The following is a 27,994-nucleotide window of genomic DNA, read 5'->3' on the forward strand; positions in this document are numbered from 1 at the left end:
ACGAAGAGAGAGGAGGCTAGAGGAGAGGAAACCAGAGGAAGCTCAGCCCCCAGTAGCATCCTGCTGATGCCTCACCTACAAAGTCTTCCCAGTCTCTGAGTTAGCACTGTTCGATGTCTTTGTAGGGTGTGGTCCTCGTGCTGATCTCTTAGCCACCACCCTTCCTGGTCCCAATGAAGTCTTCTCAAATTCTCCAAGCTCTCTAGGGAGACTCCACAAGACCTCATCCTACCCAAGCCCTTGGGTCCTGAGGTAACTCTCTCCTTCTGCTTCAGCCTAAGCAGGAGAACCAGAGACCTACCAGGTGGGGAGGCTGATTAACTGATCAACATCCTCCCCCTGACCCCAGTTTCTCCCTGGACAAGAGTCAGGAAGTGACAGGGTTGTGTGTAATGAGGTTGGGGAGGTGAGTAGAAGGGGGAGTTCCTGGGTGCCCAAGATGAAAGGCCTGTCTGACCAATTGCTGCCTCATGCCTAATTAAAGACTCCACTCCGGCGCCTGAGTTCTGAGTTGTGGCTGCCAACACTTGACCCCTTCCTAGCCCCAAGGCCCAGAGATGCCAAGAGCAGGAAAGAGAGACCCAGCTCTGGAAGTGCTCTCAGGAAAGGTGAGGTCTACCTGGCTATAGAAAAATAGGGGAGCAGGAAGGAGAACTCTAAGACCTACTTCTTTGGGCTGGGATCCTTGGGCACAGTGGTTGGATGTGAATGCCTTGGAAAGATGTGGAACAGGCCTCGGAACCTGGCCAGTGACTTCAGTCTCTTCCACATAAACCTCAGGTCTGGTTCTGAAAATGGAATAGGTCTAGGACCATGAGAGCAACAGAACACCAGCTAGGACTGAAGATGAGGTTGGAACCATTCTTGTAACATTCATCCTGAAAAAAAGACTCTGGGAAGGGACCAAGAGATGGCTTTGACCCTTGCCTCCCAAAGCTTTCAAGATAAATTGACATTATTCGTCCAAGCAAGCACTCTAGTATACCATCATGTCTCCATGTCCAACCTTGCCCGCTTCCAGCTTTCAAACTCTAAAGGCCGTGTGGCACCGGAGGGACACTGGAGGTTCAGCTTCCTGACACCTTGCTCTGGCTCTAGCCCTGGGATGAACTCCAACTACAGGCTTTCCAGCAAGGCGCTCACTAACCTTTCCATTGGGGCCCGCATGGTGGCTTAGACACTACAGGCCAGGGGGCGGGCCCTATGAGGCGTGCTCCTCCCACCCCGGAGTCAAGTTTACGGAATAGCGCTGCCAGGCCGGACGCGCCGTGGCCTGGCCGCCCGGAGGACTACATCCGCCTGACCCAGCTGAGCTTGACTCTGTCTAGGCGCGCCATGTTCGCGCGTGGGTCCCGGAGGCGCCGCTCCGGGCGTGCGGTGAGCAGGGCTCAAGGGCAGTGGTGGGGGTCAGGGGTAAACTGAGGCCCGGGCGAGGGGGGCAAGGCACTCGGACAGAGGGGAGGCGCCCCAAGGAGGGCCTGGAAATTCCCTTCTCCAGCTTTCCCTAGACTTGGGCTCTGGGACCGAAGCACACTTGTGGGATGCAGAAACGTGTAGATATGGTGGCTCAACTCCCTAACACATCTCACACTTTTATCCCCGCTGCAATCTGGGGGCACCCCCCTTTCCTGTGAATTAATCCTAAGGGTGAAAAGAATAGAGTCTTGGGATTTGAGGTTGGGCAGGGCGTCCTGAGTTTGTGAATAAGGAACCGCTTACATTGGGCGACTGTAAAATGAGGGAGTGGCGGTCCTTCACTTGTGAGTACCAAGAGTCTATAAACTAAGATTTAGTATAAGATTTCCAGGCTTCCATCGGAGTTTGGAAGCTTTTGACTTCCTAGATAGGAGGATTTCCTCTCTTTCTTTGAGAGATCTCTAACCAAGAAAGATGGAATCTGGACTAAAGAAGAAAATAGTCCTCATATATGAAGGGTAAAGGCAAAGATTTCTTGGACTGGGGCTTTCTGAATGGAACAGGGACATCCTGTGGTCCTAAAGATAGATACTCCTCAGTTCCTCAGGTAGGAGAGATGGAACCAGGGTTTGGGGGAGGGGCAGCAGAACTTCTTAGGGGAGGGCATTGCCCAGAGTTCATGAGGGATCTCAGGGGAGGATGGGTTCGCAGACGCCTACCTTGTGGAACTGGATGTTGAAAGGGTCAAAATGAGACTTGAGAGGGAATGCCCATGTTAGGGACCCTTCTCTTATAGGGAGAGGACTCTCTCTGATGGACCTGTCTGAGAAATAGAGAGGGGACAGACCAGCCCAGACTGGAGAATTCCCTGAAAAAGGAACGTACAGGAAAGTGGTCTCAGCTGCCCTGCCTCCGGTTTGATTGTTTCCTCCTCCCCCGCGCTCCAGGCTCGGTCTCAGCCTGCCCAGCGCTGCCCCCAGTGAGACAGGCCCCAGCCTGCGGTTGCGAGCCTGGGAGTGGAGAAACGGGCGTCGACTTCTCCCTCCCTACTCCCGCACCTTATTTCGTCTTGCATCTGCCCCCACCCACTACAGCCTCCTGAAGCAGAGGACCCTGCTCATGGCCAGCCCTGCAATTCCTGCAGGGAACAGTGCCCAGGCTTCCTGCTGCACGGCTGGAGGTAAGTGACCCTAGCCTTTGTCAGAGCCCCGCCCCAAGGCTTGAGCTCCGCCCACAGAGCAGAGTTGAGAAAGGAGCCTCAAAGTCCCTTCCAGAGCCCCGCCCCTTGACTCATTCCCAAGAGACCTGTTCCCAGGAGAGTTCCACAACCCTGCCCCCCCAAAGAGTCTTCTCCCAAGTCTGAGTCCCATCCCAAAAGGGACCTTCTAGCCCTTTCCACAGACTCCCTCAGCCTCCTTCTTGGGCTCAGAACTTTTCTCCTAGACCCAGTATTCTCTCCTACCGGAGCCTTGCACCCGAAGTCTAAGAACACATAGTCCCACAGACTCACAGTCGTGTTCCCACTCCCCCTATACACAAATTCAGGGCCTCAACACAAGACCGGCCTTCAGGGGTAGTTACCCCACAAGATACAGAATCCTTCACCTTGATTTGTGACACCAGTCTCAGTCCCGGAGTCCCGCCCCTGTTGTCCAGAGAATCTGACCCACGTACCAGAGCTGGAACAGTTAGGTGATGTCCTTCAGACCCTGAAGCTCCACCCCTTAATATCCTGCACCCAGGATCACAGCCCAACCCCCAGTCCTCTAGGCCCCTGTGTTCCAGACTTGTCATCATCCAGAAGCTGAGCCTGGCACAGTCAGTGTCCCATGGCCTGGTCACAAGCCGAGTCAGACCTTGGCTTAGCCCCAACTCTTGTCAGCCCTGGTCCCAGACACAGAGCTCTATCCCAGCTCTGAGCCCTTTGGTATTAATCTGCATGTCCTGCCCCTTCTGCCGGACCTGGGCTGCCTAGGGGTCCGGGTGGACAACTCCTTAGTAACTGACTCCTATCCTGGCTCTCACAGAAAGATCTGCCAACACTGCAAATGCCCGCGGGAGGAGCATGCAGTGCACACGGTGCCTGTGGACCTCGAACGCATCATGTGCCGGCTCATCTCAGACTTCCAGCGCCACTCCATTTCTGATGACGACTCAGGCTGTGCCTCAGAGGAGTATGCCTGGGTACCCCCTGGCCTTAAGCCAGAGCAGGTGACCAAAGGCTGGCCACCCACTCTCACTCTCCAGCGGGTGCACACACATGCAAGCACATATGGATTTGAGTGCGAACCTATTTCTGGAGTAATGCTGGAGTGTGGTCCAACTATCAGTGTCTCTCTGTTCTGAGTGATCACTGGACCAGTTCTTCTGGGTCTTGTTCACTTTTTATTCCATTTCTTTTTATTTTTTTTCTTTTCTTGAAAGTGTGTGTGTGTGTGTGTGTGTGTGTGTGTGTGTGTTTATGTTTATGCACCAGGTATGTATGGGTGCCTGAAGAGGCCAGAAGAGGGTAACAGACCCCTTGGGAGTGGAGTTATAGGAGGTTGTCAGCTGTCATGTGTGTGCTGGGAACTGAATTCCAGTTCTCTGGATGAGCAAGAGAGCACTTTTAATGGCTGAATCATCTCTCCAGCCCCATTTCTAGTCTATCCTTTACTCCAGACTTTGTCTTGGCTCTTTGTTCATCACATCGCCATTGATGTATTCGTTCAATTGTTACTGAGCATTTATTGTATGTCAGACATGTCTAGGCACCGAGGACAGTAAAGAAACCATAAAACAGGGGTTGGGGATTTAGCTCAGTGGTAGAGCGCTTGCCTAACAAGCGCAAGGCCTTGGGTTCGGTCCTCAGCTCTGGGAAAAAAAGAAAAAAGAAAAGAAAGCAACCATAAAACAAAAGCTAGAGGTATGGTTCAGGGATAGAGCATTTGTCCTAGCATGCGTATGGCCCTGGCTTCCAACACCAGCACTAAAATACACATAGATGCACATGCATGCAGATACTTATTTTCCTACATAGGAATACCAAATTCTAAAAATGCTTGTCTCTTACATAAACTTGCATAGTAAACCTATGGCTTATGTAAAATGACATACTATTTGTATAGAACCTACAAACATCTTCCCATATACTTTAAATCTTCTCTAGATTATAATGCTGTAAATGCTATAAGAAGTTACATTATTTATGAGCTGGGGTTGTAGCTCTGTTGTGAAGAATATGCCTAGCATGTGCAAGGCCTTGGAATCAAGCCCAGAACCAGAAAAAAAAGATAGTGTTAGGGGAAAAAAAGCTGGGTGTGGTAATATATGCCTATAATCTCAGCACTGGGGAGGCTGGAGAAGTAGGAGGATTATCACGAGTTCAAGACTGTATAAAATACCAGGCCATCCAGGGCTAATAATAAGACCCCATCCTTAAAAAATAAATAAATAAATAAATAAATAACAACAACAAGAAAAAAATCTGTGTGTAGGTGTTCAGTTCATATGGATCTTTTAAAAATACCTTTGGTTAGTTAAACCCTCAAATATGCAGCTCTCTCATGGGCAGGGATGACTGCGTGTCAGGCGGTAGAAGGGCTGGGGAATAAAAAAAGCAAGTTGAGGGGAAGAGAGGGAGGGCGGCCAGGACTATAAATAGAGTGTCCAGGCAAGCCCTGTCTGAGCTGCCCTGAAGAAGGTGAAGACGTGAGCGTTGCAGAAATCTGAGCTTGGCACAGTCGAGGCAGAGTGAGTAGTGAACACAGAGGCGGGATGTGCTTGGCACATCCGTGTGAGGGAATGTGAGGAGAGACCAGTGCAGCAGGAGCAGAGTGAGCGAAGTCAGGGTGGCTGCAGGAAAGGTCAGAGGGACTGGGGGTGAGGGGAGAGGCTCAAGAGGGTTGTGAGAAGAGGGAAGTGACTTGTCTTAGCTCGTAACAGTGTATATGGCTGCTATAACAACCTGTAGCAGTGAGGGTGGAAACAGGACTAGTGAGGAGGAAACTGTGTCGATGGTCTGGGTGACTGCTGAGTAAGGCTTGTGTTTGGAAATACATACAGAGGTAGGAATAACACACTGGGCCTTTGCACATGCTAGTGCACTACCACTGAGTGTGTGATACCTCCTAGCCTCAATTCTGGGATACATTGTCTTTTGTTGTTTGGGGAGGATTTTCTGAGACAGGGCTTTGTATCCCCTTGATAGGTGTGGAACTCACTATGTGACCCAGCCCAGGCTAGACTACTTAACAAGTCCCCAGTCTTTAAGAAAAGAAACTGAGCAAGGCAGAGGCAGGCGGATCTTTGAGTTCATGGCCAGACTGGTCTACAGAGTGAGTTCCAGGACAGCCAGAACTATGCAGAGAAACCCTGTCTAGGGAAAAGAAAAGAAAGAAAAGAAAAGAAAAGAAAAGAAAAAGAAAAGAAAAGAAAAGAAAAGAAAAGAAAAGAAAAGAAAAGAAAAGAAAAGAAAAGAAAAGAAATTGCAAGCCAGGCACAGGCCTTTAGTCCCAGCACTCAGGGTGCTGAGGCAGGTAGATCTCTGTGAGTTCAAGACCATATCAAGTTCCAGGCCAGCTAGGGCTACAGAGTGGGACCATGTCTCAGTATCCACCTATTTAGATATGTATATGATACATGTGTGTATAGAGAGAGATATTCAGTAATGGTCAGGGAGAGAGAGGAGCAAAGAGTGAAAGATTACCTTAAAGATGAATGGATGAATTAAGTAGCATGAAAAAAGTCAAGACAAACCAGGCATGGTAGTGCATGCCTGTATTCTCAGCTCTCGGGAAGCTGAGGCCAGCCTGATCTAAATAGCAAGGTCCAAACCAGCAAGAACTACATATGGCGACCCTCATCTCAAAGAGAAAATGGAAGGGAAGGGAAGAAGAGAGAAAAGAAAGACAATCTGAGAATGTTTGAGTCACAGTTGGTGGTGCTAGTTAGATAGGCAAAGTACCTAGGACTTGGGGAGAGGTCACAGGGCTGCAATGCGTGACACCTTAGCCAACAGATGGAAGTCACAGCCATGAAGGTGCATGCAGTTTCTAAGAAGGACCAAAGACTAGGCCCCATAACCATCCCATATTCAGGGGTTGACGAGTTGCGGAACAATTTAAAAGATGAGACGAACAAGCAAGGAGGAAGGCAGGAAACCAGGGCTATGTGGTATTCTGGAGGCCAAAGGAAGAAACTGTTTGCAGGAAGAGAGAGTAATCAGCTGGGGCCTGAACTACTGACCAATGAGGACTAAGACTTGAACAATGGTTTTTACAATGCAGACGTCCCCAGTGACCTTAATAGCTTTGCGGGTGGGCAGGGCCAGAAGCCTGGCTGGAGAGGGCCCAAGATACAATGGGAGCAGAGGAAGTGGACTGCCTGGGAATGCTCACAAGCCTTGAGAAGTTTTACTATAAAGGGAAGAAGGAAGCGGGGCTTGGAGGTTTGCTCTGTAGGTCATTTCAACCATTCTGGGGCTTTGGGAAAGAGGATAGCATCAGGAGAAGTGCCCTTCAGGTGATTTAATTTTCCCATAGAACCAGGGACGTGTGACACACTGTATCCTGGATCACCCCTAACTGTAATTGTTTTCTTCTCTCACCCTTCCATGTCCTCCCAGGTTTACCAGTTTTTCAGCTGCCTCCCAGAGGACAAGGTCCCCTATGTCAACAGTCCTGGGGAGAAATACAGGATAAAGCAGCTGCTGCACCAGCTGCCTCCGCATGACAGCGAGGTGAGTGAAGAAGGCCAAGAGTGGGGTACAGCCTGGGCAAATTCGGGGTGACTGGAAAGAAATGGACAGGGCCAGCTAAGAAAAGGTGAACTGAAGCCGGGCGGTGGTGGCGCACGCCTTTAATCCCAGCACTCAGGAAGCAGAGCCAGGCGGATCTCTGAGTTCGAAGCCAGCCTGGGCTACAGAGTGAGTTCCAGGACAGGCTCCAAAACTACACAGAGAAAGCCTGTCTTGGGAAAAAACAAACAAACAAACAAAAGGTGAGCTGAGCTGAAGTGAAAGGTCTGGGGAAGCAGGAGCCAGAAGGGGACATTCCTTGACCAAACATAGCTAAGCCTTGAGAGAAGAGGTGAGGACTGGGTATTTCCAATAGGTGGCACCATATATATATAAAATGGCCTAGAAGTCAACTCTATGAGCATGGATGAAGTCTAGAAGACTCCTCCTTTCCCCAGGCACAGTACTGCACGGCCCTGGAAGAGGAGGAGAAGAAAGAGTTGAGAGCCTTCAGCCAGCAGCGGAAGCGGGAGAATCTGGGACGGGGTACTGTTCGAATCTTCCCAGTGACCATTACTGGGGCTATCTGCGAGGAGGTGAGCTATAGAGGGCCTCAGCAAGTGAAGGCCCTGAGGCCTACTACTTAACACCCAGTGGGGCACCTCTAGAGCCCTTTGATGAATAGAACCTGTCCCCTAGACACCACTGTTGGGGCCAAGTTGTCTCTAAGAAGGCCTTGATGTATATTTCTGTGGTTTCCTCTCCTCCATGCAGAGGGCATGGAGCAGGGACTGTCTCTTTGGTCTTCTTGTGATCAGGACTTGTTATTAAGATCTGACCCACATAGCTGGACATGGAGGCTCACACCTGTAATCTCAACATTTGGGAGGCTGTGGCAGAAGGATTGTTGAAAGTTCAAGGGCAGCCCAGGCTACATAGTAAGACCCCGTCTCAAAACAAAGAACTGACTTATAAGCCCATCCCCAACAATGCAAACTAATAACAACAAATAATAAACTGATGTATAGTGGTAGAGTCTGAATCCTGAGATAGAGCCCTCCACAGTTGGTGGAATTTGTCTCCAAGGCCATCTCTGGTGGGTGGGACTATTTGGTGAGGTCCATTGGCTGAGACCTCCTCTGGACCCCACTTAAGATTTCCCCAACTACCTAGTGGAACGGTTGCCTGTAAGGCCACCATGATAGTTACGGCCTATCTTTATGGTTTTTCCGTGAGCAGAGTCAGTCTCTTATGTGTCCCCCTCCTCCTTGTGAGTGAGAACTATCTCAAATTTATCCCATAGGTGGTACTAGTTACTGGAGAATCAAGAGTTCAAGGCCAGCTACAGCTGTATATTAAATTCAGAGCCAGCCTGGGCTACATGAGACCTTGTCAAAAAAAAAATATACTCAGTTCACAATGGGAGAGGTTCAAGTTGTCCCATGCTTGGCTGACCCCATCCCTCTGACTCTCTTGGTGACTGTGGTACTGTCTGTTATTTGGCAGTGTGGAAAGCAGATCGGAGGTGGGGACATTGCAGTATTTGCCAGTCGAGCAGGCCTTGGTGCCTGTTGGCACCCTCAGTGCTTTGTGTGCACCACATGCCAGGAACTGCTGGTTGACCTCATCTACTTCTACCATGCTGGCAAGGTCTACTGTGGGCGCCACCATGCCGAATGCTTGCGCCCTCGCTGCCAAGCATGTGATGAGGTTTGTGCCTCCCTGGCCAGAGGTGGGAATGGAGGGTGGACAGAGGCAGAAGCAAGCTCTTCTGACCGGCCCGGGTGATCTATGCCCTGCAGATCATCTTCTCCCCTGAATGTACAGAGGCCGAGGGCCGGCACTGGCACATGGGTCACTTCTGCTGTTTCGAGTGTGAGGCTTCATTAGGAGGGCAACGCTATGTCATGCGCCAGAGCCGCCCCCACTGCTGCACCTGCTATGAAGCTCGCCACGCGGAGTACTGTGATGGCTGTGGGGAACACATCGGTGGGTGAACACGATGGGACAGGACAGATGGGTGTATGAACAGCTAGGCCCACTCGCTTTCTCCTTCTTTGTCTCTCTCTCCCCCCTCCTCTTCCCCCTCCTTCTCTTCCCTCTTACCCTCCCTTCCCTTCCTTTGGTGCTGGAGATGGGACTCAGGGCCAGGGCCTCCAACGTCCTCAACAGATTTTCTGCCACTGATCTATACTCCTCACCCCATATGGCATGCTTTGTAAATTCCACCCACACATCAGTCCCCCACTACACACCTAAATCCACCTGCAGAGCAGGCTCTCATTTCAGCACTCAAAAATGAAGCCTTTACTGCCCAGAGCTGCGCTCTATTCTTTCCCACTCTCCTCCCTCATCCTACCTTAAGTCTTGCACTCTAGGACACCCTACCTCCTAAAACTGGCTTATTTCCCACCAAAGCCAGGCTTACCTAAGGCCTGCCCCCACTGTGCATGCCTCTTTTCAGGTCCAGCCTTCCGTTTGCCTTCAACCTGAACCTGACTGGAACCCCTAATGCCCACATATTAGAGCTCAGTGCCCATCTTGTGCTCTTTAAATGTGCATCCCAGGAAAGAAAGAGGAGAGGGCACCATTGCCAGCACCTCTCCAAGAAATAAGACAGATGAGGGTCAAATCTCACATTATCTGCTTTCTCCAGAGAAAGGGCCCCTTCTGGGAGTGGGGAAGAAAATCAGGGTACCCTACCTCAAATACCCCACCTCTTCCTATGATCCCACCCTAGAGGGATGCTGCCTCAGTTTTCCTCCTCCTGTTGGTCCCCACAGGCCTGGACCAAGGCCAGATGGCTTATGAGGGCCAACACTGGCACGCTTCAGATCGCTGCTTCTGCTGTAGCCGGTGCGGTCGAGCCCTGCTGGGCCGCCCGTTCCTGCCACGCCGTGGCCTTATCTTCTGTTCCCGAGCCTGCAGCCTCGGGGCTGAGACCACTGCTCCGGGACCTGGCCGCCGCAGCTGGAGCGCCGGCACAGTCACTGCACCGCTCACAGCTTCCCCGGCTGCCGAGGGGACATCTGAGACAGCCAGCAAAGGCACCTGCACCAAAGCAGAGCCTGGTGAGCCCTGCCTTTCCCCCAGCCTTGCCTGAAGCATTCTGGCTCCCAAATAGCTGGGCCCATCCTCCTTCTCGGCTCCATTTCAGGCCATTTCAGGCCTAGTCTCTAGCCTGCTGAACCCTGGGTCTGCCCTGCACCTGCACAGAGGCCATAGGACACCTAAACTGGTCCCATCTTGAGCCTAAGTACTTCCCTCACTTCCTCCAACTGGTCACCCTCCACCCACTGCACCCAGGCTACCCCTCCATTCTATCTCAAACCAAACCTACTCCAGCCTTTGATTATGTTCCCTTCTGGCCAATCCACCCCATTCCCAGACCACAACCTATACAGCAAACCTTCCCTACTCATGCTAATCTACTTCCTACCCTTCTCTCCACCTAAAGCCTGCACCAACAGTCAGACTTCGGGGTACCCCATCTCTGACCCCTGCTCCACTTCCCAGTCCCAGTAGAAGGCATTCCCAAGTCTTCCCTCAGGTAAAGGCCAGATAGAGCAGGCAAATACCGAGTCTTCCATCTTTCTTTTTATAGCTGCAGGCCCAGACGAGACCCCCCGCTTTCTGAGAGGGGCCCCCCACCGCCACTCTATGCCTGAGTTGGGGCTCCGCAGTGCTCCTGAGCCACCCACAGAAACACCCGGACATCCTGCCCTGCACCCAGATGATAATGCCTTTGGTCGCCAGAGCACCCCTCGTGTCAGCTTTCGCGACCCTTTGGTGTCTGAGGGAGGTCCACGACGGACCCTGAGTGCACCCCCAGCCCAGCGCCGCAGGCCACGAAGTCCCCCACCCAGGGCCCCCAGCTGCCGCCACCGCCGGCGTCGGCGCCGGCGCCGCGGGAGCCACCACCATCACCACCACCATCCTGGCAGACATGGCCACCATCGATGTAACGTGGGATCGGGTTCGGATTCAGGATCTTGTTCCAGCTCCCCCTCTAGCCCCAGTTCAGAGTCCTCTGAGGATGATGGCTTCTTCCTAGGGGAACGTATCCCGCTGCCTCCTCACCTGTCCAGGTCCAGGACCACTCAGGACACTACAACTGAAACCTTTAACTCCCCAAACCCACCACAGGTGTCTCACCCAGTGATGCCTCGCCAGACCCGAGATAAGAACTGCATCGTGGCTTGAAGGCAGGCAACTTTAGAAGGGACTCTACTATCCAGTGTAACCGATGATTCCCCTAAACTAAGTCATGGCCCCCTTTCCACCCTCTGTTTGTATTAGTGCAACAATGCAATCGTTGTTTTTAAAAAAAAAAAAAAAACAGGCCTGGCTTCCTTGCTCCAATGGCTTTACCTCAGTTTCCCTCCTCCTAATGCTAACGTACATTTGATCAAAAAATTAACTTATTCATTATAGATTTTAACAACCTGTTTATTATTTATTTAGCCCTTCACAGCTCACCCCACAGAGAGAAAAGGTCATTTGTAGTGGGTCGGTCATCTTGTAGCTTATGTGGGGGAATGGTTCAAGCAGAACTCAAGTCAGCTGCTGGTACTGCAGAGCAAGGGGCGGGGGGCACGGACACCTAGGCACACTCATAAAGGTGCCCACACCCAGGAGGACTGATTGGCAGGCTAGAAGACAAAATTTTCCCATCAAAGGCACTTTTACAGGGGATGTAGCTCAGCAGAGAGTGCCTGCCTAGTTTTCAGATGGCTCTAGGTTCAATCTCCTGTACCATAAGCACTTTCGGGAGGGACGAGAATTGGCTGGGAGTGTTGTGGAAACAGGAGGAGGTATTTTTTTTTTTTTTTGAAACAAGGTCTCACTGTGTAGCTCTGGCTGGCCTCGAACTCACAGAGATCCACGTGTCTCTGCCTCCTGAGTGCTGGGATTAAAGGCACGGACCACCACATCTGGCAAGAGGAAGTTTTTGATGGAGGAGCTATTGGCAGGTAGCAGAGACAGGCGACTGAGCATCACGGGCCGTCTGTGGGGTCTGTGAGAGGAGAAAGAAAGCAATTGCTAGATCTGCCTTTACCGACAGGAATGCTCACACACAGGCTATGTACTGCACATCAGTACAGGACAGATTTGGCCATCAGACACTTCCCTGAGAGGTCCTTTTCCTTCTTTTTTTTTTTTCCTCTTTTAAGTTGTTTGTTTGTTTTATTTTTTGGCTTTTCGAGACAGGGTTTCTCTGTGTAGCTTTACGCCTTTCCTGTAACTCACTCTGTAGACCAGGCTGGCCTCGAACTCACAGAGATCCGCCTGGCTCTGCCTCCCGAGTGCTGGGATTAAAGGCATGCGCCCCAACCACCCAGCTGGCCTCTTTTAAATTTTTGAGACACGGTCTCACTATGTAGCCCTGGCCATCCTGGAACTCACAGAGATCCACCTGCCTCTGCCTCCCGAGTGCTGGGTTGATAGACATTTGTCACCACACCTGTCCCTTTTTTTTCTGCTCTCAGTATGCATGCACATGTGTGCACACACTCGCATAGGTACACACACACACACACACACACACACACACTCTCTCTCTCTCTCTCTCTCTCTCTCTCTCTCTCTCTCTCTCTCTCTTACCAGTAGGAGCTGCCGTATGTCTTTGCTGCTTTAGAGGGAAGGTAAAGTAGGCATCACAGCCAAAGAGCAATGTAGCAAATATGCCCAGTACCTGAGAAAACAGGAGTGAGGGGACTGGATTAGAGGGTGTACCTACTCAGGCTCTTGTATCCACCTCCAGGGACCAGCCTATGTGACACAATGACCATCCAGCCTTATGCTAGGAAACCAGGGGACCTCAGGGAAAGAAAGGCCAGGAGTCTGAATGCATACTACCCCGCCATCTCCCCAGTTACCTCTCAGCACAGGTCAGCCACCCCCATTGGCTCATACGTAGAGGGCATGCTTCATACTACATTTGAGGCAAAGTTCTAGCAGATGGTACCCTAGCATGTTGACAAAGGTCTCTGTGTAGACATGGGACAGTGTTTTATAGCAAATGATCTTGGCAGATAAAATCAAAGTCTGGGGCCAGACTTTGCGGCAAGTCCTGATAGCAACTTTGGCCTGGTGTGGCTCATACACTCCTGCAGGATCCCCCAGATCCTCAAACCTCCTTCCTGTCTTGGGACCTGCATCTTGGGCCCTTACCCCAGCGGCAATTTTGGAGCTGCCTTTTCCTTCTACAAGGACAACAATGGAGGTGATCAGGTAGAGGATGGCCGCTATGAGGGCTCTGAAGAAGTCCTGTGGATGGGGAAAGACGGTGATTTCAGCGCCCAGACTTCTCCAGACCATTCCACCTTCCCAACTCCCCTGGCCACCCTCTGCAGTGCTGGCCCCTTTCTCACAGTCCACGGCCAGTTGATGAAGGAGATCTTGGAGTGCAGGTCACACATGTAGAAGACAAATAGGACAGCAGCAATGATCATCTCAATCACTGACAGGGACGAGTATGCTGACGTCGAAGCACTGAAGCAAATTAAAATCACCAGGCACAGTACCTAAGGGGGACAGAGGACCGCAATCAGCCGTGGGTTAAGAGGAACGGTTTAAATTTAAAAAGCGGCATCTCAGGAGCCGGTGGTGGTGGTGGTGGTGGTGGGGCGGCGGCAGCGGCGGCGGCGGCGCACGCCTTTAATCCCAGCACTGTGAGTTCGAGGCCCGCCTGGTCTACAGATCAAGTTCTAGTACAGGCTCCAAAACTGCACAGAGAAAGCTTGTCTCGAAAAATGAAAGAGAGAGAGAGAGGGAGAGAGGGAGAAAGGGAGAGAGAGAGAGAGAGAGAGAAAGAAAGAGAAAAGAAAAGAAAAGATCTCAAACTCAAATGTCCATCAGGGAAAAAAAGTGAAATCCACTTCCCAAGACTGGTGATGTGCTCTGTGGCCGAGCATTTGCCTAACATGTGCGAAGTCCTAGGTTCTGCCCACTCAGCAGACAGAGTTGGGGGTGGGAAGGAAAGAAAAAATACCCTTGCTCAAAGAACTACCCGGAGTGAGAAACTGACACACAATAATTGCTAAACCCCTCTCGCATGCTCTGTGTTCTCCAAGCATTGTCTTAGTTTTCCATGTCTTATTTCACTTAATCATCACAACAATCTAATGAGCTAGCTACTATTCTATTTTACACATGAGAAATTTGAGTCATAGGGAGGTTAAGTGGCTTGCCCAGGGTCACCCAGTAAGGAGGGAGCAGAATTATGCGCTTCGGTTCCCCTTTCCCTGAGGGGAGTGGCTCTGCCAGGTGTTTTGTGAGCGCTGGTGGCGCCAGCGTCCATGCCTTTAGGGGAGGGACGTGCGGTTCCCCAGGCAACCCCTTTGGGCAGGGGTGAGACTGACACTAGAAGGGCAGGGCTCCGTTAAAGGCGCCGCACCTCTTTTATAAGGCAGTGTCCACTTCGAGGGGGATGGAAAACTAAAGTTCCCTATAACCATCCAAAGAGCTAAGGACCTCTCATCCAGTCCCAAACTGGCAAGGGAGAACTGGCGAAGGGTGGAGCGCCCTACCCTAGGGGACTAGCTCTACCCCACCCCAACAGGCCCCGCCTTTGGGCGCGTTGCCAGCCCGCCAGCCAGTGCCCAGGCCGGCCACGCCCTGCCACGAGAGACATCCACTCCCCAGAACCCCTTCTCTGTGTCCACTATGAGTCTACGCCCCCCCACACCGAGCCCCCAATATAAGTTATAGACTCATCGCCTCACCAGTGCACCACCAGCTCTCCAGTACTTCGCCCATGCCCCACCGAACCCCCTGTACCTTGGCTTCGATCCTCCTCCACGAACTCACCCACCTGCACCCCACTGCCAATCAGCCTGGCCACGTGCCTGCCTCAACCCGAACAGTCTTGGACCGAGAGGTCCAGCCTGCACACTCGGCCTCTGCCCACCCTCCGGTCCCAGAACACTCACAATCTCAGCAAACAGGAAAATTCCCTTTTTGGTGCGAGAGAAGCTGGTACAGGCTAACCAGCAGCCAGGGGCTGAGAGGCGCTCAGAGTCCGCCATGGTGTGTGCTGGAGTCGCTGGGACGCAGAAGCTCTGTTTTCTGGCTCACGAGTTCGAGATTGCTGCACACCCAACCGTTTGTCCCGCCGTCTGGCCGGGAAGAGGGCCCCCGGGCAAAGGAGGGAATGAATCACCGCGCCTAGCTGAAGCGGGCGGGGCCGGAGGGGGCCGGGCCAGGTGGCTGCCGCCCCGGAAGCCCCCTTTGCCCTCCGGCCAAGACAGTACGGGTCCTGTGCACACCTCCATCTTCGAGGTGTCTGGCAGCTCCAGATACCAGGTGCAAGAATAGAGAGAGACCCTTAACTTTTCAAATAATGCAAACGGGCTACTTCCACTCCGAACCGAGCGAATCTGACTTCCTCCATTTGATCTTAGCCAAAAGGCCAACAAGCAATAGAGTGACTCAGTTTCCTTGGCTGAAAACACACACACACACACACACACACACACACACACACGCACACACAGCCGAGGCCCTGGTTAAACCCGAAATTCTCGAGACTAGGTATGTTTCCCGAATTCGGAGTGCTTTGAATTTTAGAAGGTTTCCCCGTTTGCATCTATAGCAATGGTTCTCAACCTGTGGGTCGCGACCCGTTTGCTTCCACCGACCCTTTCACAGGGGTTGCTACAGACCACCAGAAAACGCAGATATTTCCTTTAGGATTCACAACGGTAGCAAAATTACAGCTATGAAATAACAATGAAAATAATCTTACGGTTGGGGGTCACCACATTAAAGGGTCACAGCATTAGGAAAGGTGAGAACCACTTAGTATATTACCTAAGACTCTTTGCAGGATCTGGGGTATTAAAAGTTAATTACCTCAAGAAATGGCGTAAATGTTCACAATAAGTGAGATGAGGAAATATTGAAAATTGTTCCTGATTAGGTCAGGTCACATGCTGTAGTCAAATGATACCTAGCTGGGGTGGGGAGGGTGCAGTAGGTTTCCCGAGTTTGGCAGGCTTTGGTTATATATAAAAGGATAGTGTGATGTGAAATGTGTCAATAGTGCTGCAAAGACTGGGTGGGAACAGGCCCCGGTCGGTGATCACCTGGTGAAGAGTAGTGAACGTCAATAATATGCCTAGAGCCTAGGGAGCCAGTGGCTTACTCTGTGCTGTGCAATTCCAGGGAAATCTTCAGCCTGTGTGCTGGACCTCAGCTTTCTGGTTCTGAGAAGAGAGGCCAAGCCAGCTTTGGTGAAGAATGGGGAAAGTACACATTTTTGCTGAGAGCTGGGCAAGGTAAGGGGATGGTTCTTGGAATGCAATTTGGGGTAAGAAAGTTGACATTTTGCACTGTGCTCCTGAGCAGCTAATTTCTTCTAGCCATCTTAGTGTCTAACTCTGACACATGCGCCTGGTTACTCGAAATCAGGACACACACACACACACACACACACACACACACACACACAGTGTTTTTGGGCATTGGTTTTATACTCATCTCAAGTGTAAAGAAATCATTGGAAGGCCCGAATTCAATCTAAGGCCCTGCCTGCCCCCACCCCAAACATAGATCCCTTTCAAAGGAAGGAGATCCCTTTTACAATTGCCATTGTTGGAGGAGTGACTGAGTAATGGAAAGGTTGAAACATTTTTCTCAGTGTTGAGTGCATGCATTCAAGCAGTGGTAAATACCTGCACTTGTAGAACATGACAAATTTAGCTGCCTCTGGCCTTTGTACTGGCCGTTCTCATTACTGGATGCCCTTCCCCCAGCTTTTCATTCATTTGGCTTCTGGTTTTTCAGGTTCCACATCAAACGTTATGTCTTCAATCGAAGCCAGCAAGCAGCCCACCACCATCTCCCACAACATAACCCCTCCTTTTCTTTGTCTTTTATTTCGTTTGATGTTTGAAACAGTCTTACTGTATAGTCCAGGATGGCTTAGTGCTTAGAACTTGTGATCCTCTTATCTCACGCAGCTGCCTACTTGGAGGAATTACAGGTATACACAATCTCCAGCCATAGCCTCCTTTTTTTAGTTTTGTAACTATCGGTTCTCTTAGGAGTTATCTTTTATGCATTCCTGCCATTCTTGTCCGACATCAGTGGCAAGAGCAGGTATACAGTTGAGGTTCAGCTGGTGTTTGTCAAATAGGGGTGAGGTTAAGATGAAAAGTTTCAAAACCAAGCATTGACTGATCTTGCTTTGAGCTCGCCCCCCTCCAATCTGTTGGCACTCTCTGGGCCTCATTTCCCCCTTTGTGAAATGGTCTATCAGAGTTGGTGAGTAGGTTGTGACTAGATGAAAATAAATACCCCACTAAACCTAAAGTAAGGAAATGGTGGCTGGGGTTACTATGTTAGTCCCCTGGGTGTGACTGTTTAGGAATTATGTACTAGAACCCTTTCCTGACTTCTGGGGAGCCATACTCCCCCTATACTCTGCGTCATGAGTAGCTGGAAGTCACCCCCCCACACACACCCCCGCACAATGTTCGCAGCACGAACACTTCAAGTGTTCGCTTCTTTATATCCCAGCTGCCAGCTGTCCCTGTTTAGTTTTGCAGTCTGCCCCACCCCCACCCTCAGTGCCACCTGAGACTCTGGTCCTGTCGTTTCTCTCCCCTCCCTGCATGCTCCTCATAGGAGCGAAAGTTGCCTGTTCGGACCACAACTTCCCTCTTTGGGGGATGGGACTGAGTGTTCAGGATGTGGTTAACAGCAAAGGTGACTGGACATTTGTAGCATTGGCTAGAGCCTGCTTTGTGGCTACCCGGGTTGTCCATATAAGCCTTTGGACAGTAGGACTCAACTCCCAGGGTGGAGGAAACTCGTCTCTTCCCGAGACCAGGACCGCCCAGAGAAGTTTACCACCTTCTAAGGAAAAGGGGAGGCGTGGACCAAAGATTTCTAACAGCCCTTTTTAGCCTGACCCACTCCGGGTGCTGACTCAGACCTTCCCCACTCTGTCCCTAAGTGGGGTCCAGGGCCCCAGCCCGCGCCCCCAGGGTAGCAGTAGGGTAGCAGTCTACCAGTTAAAGCTAGTTTCTCAAGCAGGAAGTAGGAGACCTCAGACTCTGGGTGGAGGAAGGCGCCAGGTTTCTAGATTTGCTATCTTGATGTCTGTCGGCTGAGGGTCTGAAGGATTCCATGCGGGAACCCTGAGCCTACTGGGGCACGCCCACAACTGGCCTACTTCTGCATTCCCCACGCCACATGCAGTAATATGCGTTCTCCAAACGTGAAGTGAATGAATAGGAAGAAGTGCAGGGGTTCGCAAAGCGAAGTAAACTGGGGAGCAAGCAGAAATAAGGATCCATCTGGAGGCATGAAGGAAGCAGCACGCAGCTTTCGGATGGTTTCAAAGGACCTTCATCGAAACCAGATCAACCCACCCCTCCCTCCCTTCCAGGGTGGACTGGGAAGCCTCACCCCGCCTAGAGCACCTGGCAAGTCAGGACTAGATCCAGCTATTTTATTTACCTCCCAACCGGGAAAGAACTAGGAGAATCTGAGGCGCGCGGGGGTGGGAGGGAGTGCAAGCACTCTGGGCTCCGGGAGGGCCGTACCACTAGCATCCTGAAGGGGTGGGGACCAGTCCACTGAGCAATGCGCAATGGGAGGGGACTAGACCAGGTTAAAACTCTAAGGGGAAAGCTAGTGCCTGGCGGTCAGGCATGATAAAACCAGGTGAGACTTCGCCAATTGAGCACAGAGCTGTCTGTTGGTGCTCAGTGCCTCCGCCTTCCAGCTGCCATTTCCTGAGCGAGCTGTGCGCCCCCGCCCCGAACCCCTAGAGCCTGTGAGAGCCGGTCCTCGCTGGGCACCAGCCAGGGCCCAGGGGTACCAGGGATGCAGTCGTCCACGTCTTCTGTGGGGTGCTCCACTGCAGGAACCACGTGGCCAACAGCCACTGCCTCTGGACTAGGTTCCAGACTGGTCCGGGTCTTGGGCGGGTGGTGAACTGGGGAAATAGTGCTGCGAGACTTCATCATCCTGCTTCCCCTAGGATCTGGGCTGCGATCTGGAGAGAGCAAGACTAGGGGTTAGATTGGGTGGTGGAGTGGGGAATGGAAATCCGAGCCTTGGCTAAGAGTGGCCAGAAAAGCCTTAGAGAACGATCTCTTCAAGACCTAGAGGTTCTACTCCCTCACAAACCCAGACATTACCTCCTCCAGATATCCCTCTTCAATCCAGGACGTGCCCCACAGAAATCATTGCCCAAAGGAAGTCAAACCTTTGGGTCATGAAGCTTTCCTATGTGAGACTTCTGAGCGCCCCTCTCTCACTCCTTCTCCCTTGGTTCCCTGCCCTTTCACCTATTAATCAGTGCTTAAACATCGGATGGGGGGAAACTCACATATGGAGGTCAGAGAGGACAACTTGAGTAGGCCAAGTCTCTCCTTCCACTATGTGGGTCCCAGGGATCGAACTCATGGCGTTAGGCTTGGTGGCAAGCACTTTTATCTGCTGAGCTGCCTGGCCAGCCCCCTTTACTTGTCTCTCACAACTAAACCCCTTACTCTGTAAAAGAGAGTATCTGGGGTTGGGGATTTAGCTCAGTGGTAGAGTGCTTGCCTAGCAAGCGCAAGGCCCTGGGTTCGATCCTCAGTTCCACATTTAAAAAAAAGAGAGAGAGAAAGAGTATCTGGGAGATGGACTCCACATGGCTTCTCAGATGGCAAGCACTGGACCACTGAACCGCATCCCTGACGTCAGAGTCCTCAGTCTCTACATCCTTACCCCATTTTCCTGAGACAGGCCCTTCTAAAAAGCTTTTATCCCGGACCCTCCTCTCCTAAGACCTCAAAAGCATTCCCTCTGAAGTTCCTACTCTGGGATGCCCCCTCCCTATCTCAGATTTTGTGAATTCTATAACCCAACCCCGGCACTGGACCTCTACTGTCCCCTTTCTACCCAGGATCCAACCAGTCTCCTCTCTGAGCCCTGCTTCTCTTCCCTGGGAAAATCAGCACCTCACCTCTCTTCTGATGGCCTCCACCCTCCTCAATCTTTCTGGCATCTGTCTCTTGAGGTCGGCGGAGTACCAGGCAAAGTCGGGGACCTCCGCTGCGTATCCGCTCCACCACCTGGGCATGAGTGAGTCCCTGTGTTGACTCTCCATTGATATGGAGCACGAGGTCACCAGCCTGTAAGAACACAGTGGCATATGAAGGGCAGATTAAGAACACTTGACAAGGACAGGGACCATATCTATGAATGGCCTGCTGCTTAGAGCTAACCTGCAAACGACCACATCGCTGTGCTGGCCCATCCTTCAGCAGTCCATGTATGGCCAGCGGAGCATGCCCAGATACACCTCGTCCTCCTTTTAAAGTGAAACCAAAGCCTGCAGGACCTCGGACCAGCTCCACAGAAAATTGACCAGTGGCTTGGGGTACTTTCAAAGCATAGCTTGCCTTATTCTGGGTGACTGGAAGTGGCTCCATACATGTCCTCAGAGTCTCAGACCTTCGATGCTGGAATAAGGGCAAGAGTATACATAAATTAGCTGGGTGAATGTCTTAGTTAGGGTTACTATTGCTGTGATAAAATACTGTGACCAAAGCAACTTGGGGAGGAAAGGCTTTATTAGGCTTACACTTGCACATCACTGTCCATCATCAAAAGAAGTCAGGACAGGAACTCAGACAGGGCAGGAACCTGCAGGCAGGAGCTGATGCCAAGGCCATGGAGGAGTGCTGCTTACTGGCTTGTTCCCCATGGCTTGCTCAGCCTGCTTTCTTTTTTTTTTTTTTTTTTTTTTTTCCTTTTTTTTTTCTGGAGCTGAGGACCGAACCCAGGGCCTTGCACTTGCTAGGTAAGCGCTCTACCACTGAACTAAATCCCCAACCCCTCAGCCTGCTTTCTGATAGAACCCAGGACCACCAGCCCAGGAATGGTACCACCCACAGTGGGCTGGGCTGGGCCCTCCCACATCAATCGCTAATTAAGAAAATGCCTTATAGCCAGATCTTATAAAGGCATTTTCTCAATTGAGATTCCCTCCTTTCAGATAACTCTACCTTGTGTCAAGTTGATATAAGACTAGCCAGCACAATTGACCCCTTGTTACCTTGACACACAAATACATCATTATTAAGCCACAACCTTTCTTTACTTATTCCTTCCCCCACGATCTCACATTAAAAATATGAATAACTGATGAACAATGGTGGCATACACCTTTAATCCTAGCACTCAGGAGGCAGAGCCAGGTGGATCTCTGTGAGTTCAAGGCCAGCCTGGTCTACAGAATGAGTTTCAGGCAGGCTCCAAAGCTACACAGAGAAACTGTATCTCAAAAAGCAAAAAAATAAATAAATAAAGGTGAATAAATTTACAAGTGCCACAATCTTTACATGCTCAAACACATTGAAATTTCAATCCCTTTAAAATATCCAGACTCCTTTTAAAAAATCCCAAATCTCTTTGAAAAGATATGTAACCTGATCTTACGGAGGCATTTTGTCAATTGAGGTTCCTTCCTTTAAGATAACTCTCCCTTGTGTCAAGTTGACAGAAAACTAGTCAGCACAGTGTAGAAAGTGAATGCCTGTAATCGTAGCACCGGAGAGTCTGAGGCAGAGGGATCACCATGAATTTGAGGGCAGCCTAGTCTACCTATCAAGTTCCAGGCCACCCTGGGCTACAGAGGATGCAACAAAAAAGCAAAGGGTCGACACAGAATACAGCATTGAGTAGTAGTACCTGGGATCGGTGTTCCACAAGAGTGGTATGAGGCAGGCGACTGTCTGTGACTTCTATATCTGCAGAATCCAGAATGCTAACAGCTAAGATATGGAAGAGACAAAGAGGGATATCAAAAGAAACAGCCTGGGACTCCTGGGGTAACTTTTTCAAAATTATTTTGACTGCGGGCTGGAAAGATGGTTCAGTGGTTAAGAGCACCGTCTATTCTTTCAGAGGACCCAGATTCAATTCCCAGGACCCACATGGTGGCTCACAACTGTCTATAACTTCAGTCCAAGAGGGTCTAATGCCTTCTTCTGGCCTCCATAGGCACCAGGTGTCATGTGGTACACAGACATACATGCAGGCATAATACTCACACATAAGATTAAAACATGTAAAAATTATTTTTACTTCATTTTATGTGTATGGGTGTTTTGCTTGCATGTATATCTGTTCAGCGCCTGTATGTCTGGTGTCAGATCCTCTGGAACTGGCATTACATCATGAACCACCATGTGTGTGCTGTAAGAGCAACCAGTGCTTTTTTTTTTTTAGTTTTTCAAGACAGGGTTTCTTTGTGTTACAGCCCTGGCTGTCCTGGAACTTTGGAACTTGCTACATTGACCAGGCTGGCCTTGAACTCACAGAGATCTGCCTGCCTCTGACTCCCCAAGTGCTGGGATTAAAGGCATTCACCACCTCCATCTGGCTTCAACTCCTTAAAAATTAATCCTGTACCATCCACTTGAATATTCCATTCCATGCCTTCCTCTCAGGTGTTAATAATACATTGGCTACATGCATTAGGTAACACCCTAAGTGGCTATAGCTTAGTGGTAATTGGACTTCCTAGCATGTGCCATATCCTGAATTTGGCCCCAGTACCTAAAGAGTTACATAAACACAATAATTAAAAAAAAAAAACAACTTACCTAAGGAAGGTCACTATCCCAAGATTAGGTTCCTGAAAATCTAGACTACAGACTCTAATTAGCCTACAAAATTTATTTCATTTCTCACATTTCAAGATCCACCCACAGCAGAACACTATAACCCTAGGATTCTAGAAGCTGAGGCAGGAATATTGGCTCAAATTTGAGGCCAATGTGGCCTCCAGCATGAGACCTTGTCTCATGAAACCAAACAAGGGACTGGAGAGAATGGTTCAACAGTTACTAGTTCCCACTACTCGTGCAGAAGACCAGCACACACCTGCTGTAACTGCAGCTCCAGGTAGATGTGATGCAGTCGTGTGTGTATATACCTTCACACACACACACACACACACACACACACACACAGATAGATAGATAGATAGATAAATAAATAAAATAAGCCAGGCATAGTGGTGCACACCTTTAATCCCAGCACCCAAGAGGCAGAGGCAGACGGACTTCTGTGAGTTCGAGGCCAGCCTGGTCCATGTAATGAGTTCTAGGACATCCAGGGCTACATAGAGAGATGGATGCTGTCTATAAAATAAAATGAAATAAAAACTAAAACATTAAACACACACACAAACACACAAGAAACCAAGCAAACAACAATGTCCCTCTGATGTGTCCAGAGCTTCCACAGGTTGGCTGTCATTTCAGGCACACCCCTTTGTAGAGAACTCATCTCCTCTCCCTAAGTGCTGCCTCTTGGAAATGACACTTTGGACGATTTCATATATGTATAAAATATATTAAAATCATCTTTACTTCCATTATTTCCTTTTTTGTTGTTGTTGTTGTTGTTTGTTTTTCGAGACAAGGTTTCTCTGTGTAGCTTTGCACCTTTCCTGGAACTCGCTTGGTAGCCCAGGGTGGCCTCTAACTCACAGAGTTCCGCCTGGCTCTGCCTCCCGAGTGCTGGGATTAAAGGTGTGCGCCACCACAGCCCGGCCCATTATTCCCTCTTCCACTTCTGCTAACTCTCTTCTTCCCAGCCACCCGCTCCTACACTCTGGTTTGTGTATGTGTTGCAGGTAGCTACAGTTGCTGAGTGTCCAAGATTGCAAATGCCAACTCGGAACCTCTCTTACCTTAATAACCACCCAGCCCAGACCTTTCCACATATGTTCTGAAACTCATCTATCGCAATAACCCTGAAGGAATACACTCTAGTTCTCGAGGTCTCGCTCCCTCCTAACCCCTCCCTGCGGAATCACATTCCTTAACAGTTCTCCAGTCCTGGCTGGAAAATCTACAGCGTCCTTGCACCTACCCTCCTTGTGGCGCAGGCGCAATGTGGCACCGGCCTTTCGTGCCAGCGCTGACAAGTCCGCTGCGGCCCTGGCCGCCAGGGGGCGTGCGTCCAGCCGCTCCAGGAGCTGCCGAGCGCGGGAGCCCCCGGACCCAGGTAGGCCACCTCCTGCCCAGGAGAAGAAGACAAGTCATCATGGACCCAGAGCCGTGCAGCCCTGACCTGAGTGATTCCTAAGTCCAAAGACCTAGAAATGTCCCTTCAGATATACGGAGATCCCTGGCTACTCCTATAGTTCCAGAGATCGCCGACAGTCCCCTCCTCTCCTGGAAGCACCACCACCCCACCCCACCCCGACTGCCACATCTGTATGCACTGCCGGCTGCCTTGCTCCATAAAGCCCCGAGAGGTAGCCATTTGACAGCAATAGACCCGGACACCTCTGAGCACCCAACAAATTTCTTTGGAGCTCACCACACGGTCCTCTAGTAACACTAGATGACAAAATTCTTTCGCTGTGTCTCTGGGGACCCTGCTTCTCCCACCTAAACCTCTCCCTTCAAGCAACCCTGAAGCCCCCAATTTCACCTCTAGTAAAATAGGAGTTTCCTTAAAGGCCCAGTGTCCCTCCCCTCAGGGTACATGTATCTCCAGATACCCCCTCCACAGACCGCCCCCCCCAGCCCACCCTCCTAATTCCCTACAGACTGCCTGCCTCCAGGTTCTTCTTGATGAGCTAGGTCTCCGGAGTCTGATGTGCCCCTCCAACACACTCACACACACACACACACACACACACACACACACACACACACACATACACACACACACACACACACACACACATACACATACATACACACACACACACACACACACACACACACACACACACACGCACCCTTGAGTCTGTAGGGGACCTGAAATACAGTTTCCATTGCTGGGCCCCTGGTTGCTGCCAGGACAGCCTGCGCACTAAGGCTGATGTTCACCACTTGGGGGGTGAAATGGTTAAGAGCCGACAGGCAAGACAGGGTGGCCTGGGACGTCTCCCTCCCTTTCTCTCTTCTCCACCCACGCCAGTACCTCCTCTGCTCCCTCTAGGGTCTGCGGTGTTCCCAGCGCGAGAGTCCATGGCCTGTGGTGCGCCTGGTGGACTCGGGGCAGCCAGGTGACTAGTTTTTAGCACAGGGGCGCGCTCAGCTGGCTCCTAGCCCAGGCCTGGACGCGGCTGTTGTCTGGCCAGTCCCAGGCCTGGCGTCCGGACCTGCGAGGTGACCTACCTGGCCGCAGGCGAGGAAGCCTGGTTGTGGGAGCCTGTAAAGTCAGAGTTTAGCCTTGCTCTGCCCCAGGCGCTTCTAACTGGAAACTGGTTAAAACTGCAAAGCCTGAGTATACCAATTGTTAAACAAGATATGCAGGAAATGGAATTTAACTAGACTGCTGGAAGTGTAAAAAGGTATACTAACTTTAGAAAACAGCTTGTGAGTATTTTTTAAATTAAACAATAAGCAATCAGAAAGAAGACTAATTAAACATACACATATGATTCCACTCCTGAGTACTTATCTAAAAGGATGCACACTTTCCATAAAGACTTGAGTATGAGTGTTTATGAAGCCTTTGTTTCTTGTCACCTTCTCCTTGGGCAACCATGACAAAATATTACAGAGTGGAAGGCTGAAACAGCACAAATTTATTTCCTCTTGTTCTAGAAACTGGAAAATGAAATATCAAGGAGCTGGCCAATTTGGTCCCGAATATTTGTTTGTTTCTTGGTTTGAAGGTAACTGTTTGCCTGGCAGTGGTGGCGCACGCCTTTAATCCCAGCACTCGGTAGGCAGAGCCAGGCGGATCTCTGTGAGTTCGAGGCCAGCCTGGTCTACAGAGTGAGTTCCAGGACAGGCTCCAAAGCTACACAGAGAAACCCTGTCTCAAAAAAACCAAAGGAAAAAAAATGGTGACCAGATGATTCAATGTGTAATGGCATTTGCTGCCACCAAGCATAATGACCTGATTTTAGTCCCCAGGACCCACGTGGTAGAAGGAGAGACCTGTCTCCTGCAGGCTGTATTCTGACCTCACATGTGTGTTCTAGAATGTTCATGCCTCCCCCTCAAATACTTTTTAAGTTTTCATTTTAAAAAAGAAGTAAAGTGAAACATCCTTCAGGGGCACAGTGAAATGGCTCAAAAGACTAGTCTCTGGAACCCAGGTAAATGTGGAAGGAAAGGACCACTACATGTACCTCATGCAGGCAATTGAGAAGCTATAGTTCCTTTTTTGTTTGTTTGTTTTGCTTGGTTTTTTTTTTTTTTTTTTTGAGACAGAGTTTCTCTATGTAACAGTCCTGGCTATTCCAGAACTCACTCTGTAGACCAGGCTGGCCTCAAACTCACAGAGATCCCCCTGCCTCTGCCTCTCACATGCTGGGATTAAAGGTGTACCACCCTACCACCTCAACTCCCCTCTCTTGATATTAGAAACACAGCTGCATTGACTAACCCTGTGACCATGTCTTTAGATACATTAACAATTATTTTCTTCTTTTTTCTTTGAAACAGAATCCATAGCTCAGGTGGGTTTAGAAGTCACTGTAGTGTGATAGTGCACACCCTTAATCCCAGCACTTGGGTGGTTTAACAGCAGTGGGGGTCTCTGTGAGTTGGAGGCCAGCCTGATCTACACAGTGAGAACAGGCTGGTGGCTGGAGAGAAGGCTCACCAGTTAGGAGTACTGGCCGCTCTTCCTAGAATCCTGAGTTCAATCCCCTGCAACCACGTGGTGGCTCACAACCATCTGTAATGAGATTAGAAGCTATATTTCTAATTTCCTTGGCAGGCTTACCACACATGTGTACCCACTTTCCAAAGGGGTACAATGAAGCTCTAGATGAGGCAGTGGCTATGGTTCCACTCCGTATCCTGTTGAGTCCTGTAGCATGAACTTTTCCACTAACGACAAAGCAAAGAGACTAATCACCAAACCTTCTAGCTTAGTGAAGCAATGGAACTAGTTTAATTTAATGTAATGTGTACGGGGCTTTTGCCTGCATATATGTCTGTGCACTATGTATGTGCCTAGTACCTACAGAGGCCAGAAAAGGGGCATGGGACCTCAGAAACTGGAGTTGCAGATGACTGGGAGCTGCCATGTGGATGATGGCAATTGAACCCTGGTCCTCTGAAAAAGCATCAAGTGCTCTTAACCACTGAGTTGTCTCCAAGTTCCTAACCAGGACTCCTTACAGGAGCATGGGGGCGGGGTAGCTTAGTGGGGGCGGGGAAGTTTAGCGGTTAAGAACTTAGCCCGGGCGGTGGTGGTGCACGCCTGTAATCCCAGCACTCGGGAGGCAGAGCCAGGCGGATCTCTGTGAGTTCGAGGCCAGCCTGGGCTAGAGTGAGATCCAGGAAAGGTGCAAAGCTACACAGAGAATCCCTGTCTCATAAAAAGAACATTTGCTGCTCTTGCAGAGGACCTGAATTCAGTTCCCAGCATCCATGTCAGGCAGCTCACAACATCTGTAACTCCAACTCCAGGGATCTGGTGCCCCTGACCTCTTCAGGCCCCTGCACTCATGTACGTGTACCTATACACAGATACATGCATACACATGCAAATAATTAAAAATAAAATAAAATCTTAAAGAATTGGGTGGTTCTTTGTGTGTTTTGTTTTTGTTTTTGGAGACAGGGTTTCTCTGTGTAGCTTTGCTCCTTTCCTGGATCTCACTACAGAGATCCACCTGGCTCTGCCTCCAGAGTGCTGGGATTAAAGGCGTGCGCCACCACTGCCCCGCTAGTAAAGGTACAAGCCTGAGGTTTGACTTCTGAGATCCACATAATGGAAAGAGAAAATTAGCTTCCTAAGATATTTTCTGAAGTCCACACATGCAGTGGCACACGTGTGCAAAAACAGTAAATGCAATACGTTTTTTATTGTTGGTTGTTTGTTTTTGAGACAGGGATTCTCTGTGTAGCCCTGGCTGTCCAG

General features: G+C 50.3%; 3 protein-coding genes across 5 annotated transcripts; 1 reads left to right on the forward strand and 2 right to left on the reverse strand.

Annotated features, from left to right (window-relative positions):
- Positions 1-917: 917 nt before the first annotated feature.
- On the forward strand, positions 918-11,814 carry Prickle3 (prickle planar cell polarity protein 3). Its single transcript, XM_036175351.1, has 9 exons — positions 918-1,377; positions 2,511-2,596; positions 3,444-3,627; positions 7,022-7,135; positions 7,591-7,728; positions 8,639-8,842; positions 8,935-9,121; positions 9,916-10,203; positions 10,737-11,814. The coding sequence occupies exons 1-9, from the start codon at positions 1,204-1,206 to the stop codon at positions 11,333-11,335; spliced, it is 1,974 nt and encodes a 657-aa protein (XP_036031244.1). The 5' UTR covers positions 918-1,203; the 3' UTR covers positions 11,336-11,814.
- On the reverse strand, positions 11,561-15,312 carry Plp2 (proteolipid protein 2). The gene is made up of 5 exons (XM_036175352.1): positions 15,067-15,312; positions 13,507-13,659; positions 13,307-13,402; positions 12,737-12,827; positions 11,561-12,149 (listed from the first exon to the last, which is right to left on the reverse strand). Exons 1-5 carry the CDS (start codon positions 15,160-15,162, stop codon positions 12,130-12,132), a joined length of 456 nt encoding a protein of 151 aa, XP_036031245.1. The 5' UTR covers positions 15,163-15,312; the 3' UTR covers positions 11,561-12,129.
- A 3,323-nt stretch (positions 15,313-18,635) lies between these two features.
- Magix (MAGI family member, X-linked) lies at positions 18,636-25,136 on the reverse strand. 3 transcript variants are annotated; one of them, XM_036175440.1, is made up of 6 exons: positions 25,088-25,136; positions 24,023-24,169; positions 21,830-21,912; positions 20,095-20,268; position 19,908; positions 18,636-19,142 (listed from the first exon to the last, which is right to left on the reverse strand). In XM_036175440.1, exons 1-6 carry the CDS (start codon positions 25,134-25,136, stop codon positions 18,850-18,852), a joined length of 747 nt encoding a protein of 248 aa, XP_036031333.1. In that variant the 3' UTR covers positions 18,636-18,849. The 3 variants fall into 3 exon arrangements, with proteins under 3 accessions (XP_036031333.1, XP_036031331.1, XP_036031332.1); XM_036175438.1 differs by lacking the exon at position 19,908 and adding an exon at positions 20,362-20,598 and having other exon boundaries at positions 20,100-20,268; XM_036175439.1 differs by lacking the exon at position 19,908 and having other exon boundaries at positions 18,636-19,157; positions 20,100-20,268.
- Positions 25,137-27,994: the final 2,858 nt, after the last annotated feature.

The sequence above is a fragment of the Onychomys torridus genome, chromosome X (assembly GCF_903995425.1).
Source record: "Onychomys torridus chromosome X, mOncTor1.1, whole genome shotgun sequence".
Taxonomy (NCBI): Eukaryota; Metazoa; Chordata; class Mammalia; order Rodentia; family Cricetidae; genus Onychomys; species Onychomys torridus.

Coding starts and splice junctions, on each gene's coding strand:
- Prickle3 (XM_036175351.1), top strand. CDS start 1,204: ATGAGGCGTGCTCCTCCCACCCCGGAGTCAAGTTTACGGAATAGCGCT. Junction 2,597..3,443: donor TTCCTGCTGCACGGCTGGAG/GTAAGTGACCCT, acceptor TGGCTCTCACAG/AAAGATCTGCCAACACTGCA. Junction 7,136..7,590: donor TGCCTCCGCATGACAGCGAG/GTGAGTGAAGAA, acceptor TCCTTTCCCCAG/GCACAGTACTGCACGGCCCT.
- Plp2 (XM_036175352.1), bottom strand. CDS start 15,162: ATGGCGGACTCTGAGCGCCTCTCAGCCCCTGGCTGCTGGTTAGCCTGT. Junction 13,403..13,506: donor TCATCAACTGGCCGTGGACT/GTGAGAAAGGGG, acceptor CCCCATCCACAG/GACTTCTTCAGAGCCCTCAT. Junction 12,150..12,736: donor ACATACGGCAGCTCCTACTG/GTAAGAGAGAGA, acceptor CTCCTCTCACAG/ACCCCACAGACGGCCCGTGA.
- Magix (XM_036175438.1), bottom strand. CDS start 25,136: ATGGACTCTCGCGCTGGGAACACCGCAGACCCTAGAGGGAGCAGAGGA. Junction 20,599..21,829: donor TTGTGGAACACCGATCCCAG/GTACTACTACTC, acceptor CCCTTATTCCAG/CATCGAAGGTCTGAGACTCT. Junction 20,269..20,361: donor AGCGATGTGGTCGTTTGCAG/GTTAGCTCTAAG, acceptor GTGTTCTTACAG/GCTGGTGACCTCGTGCTCCA.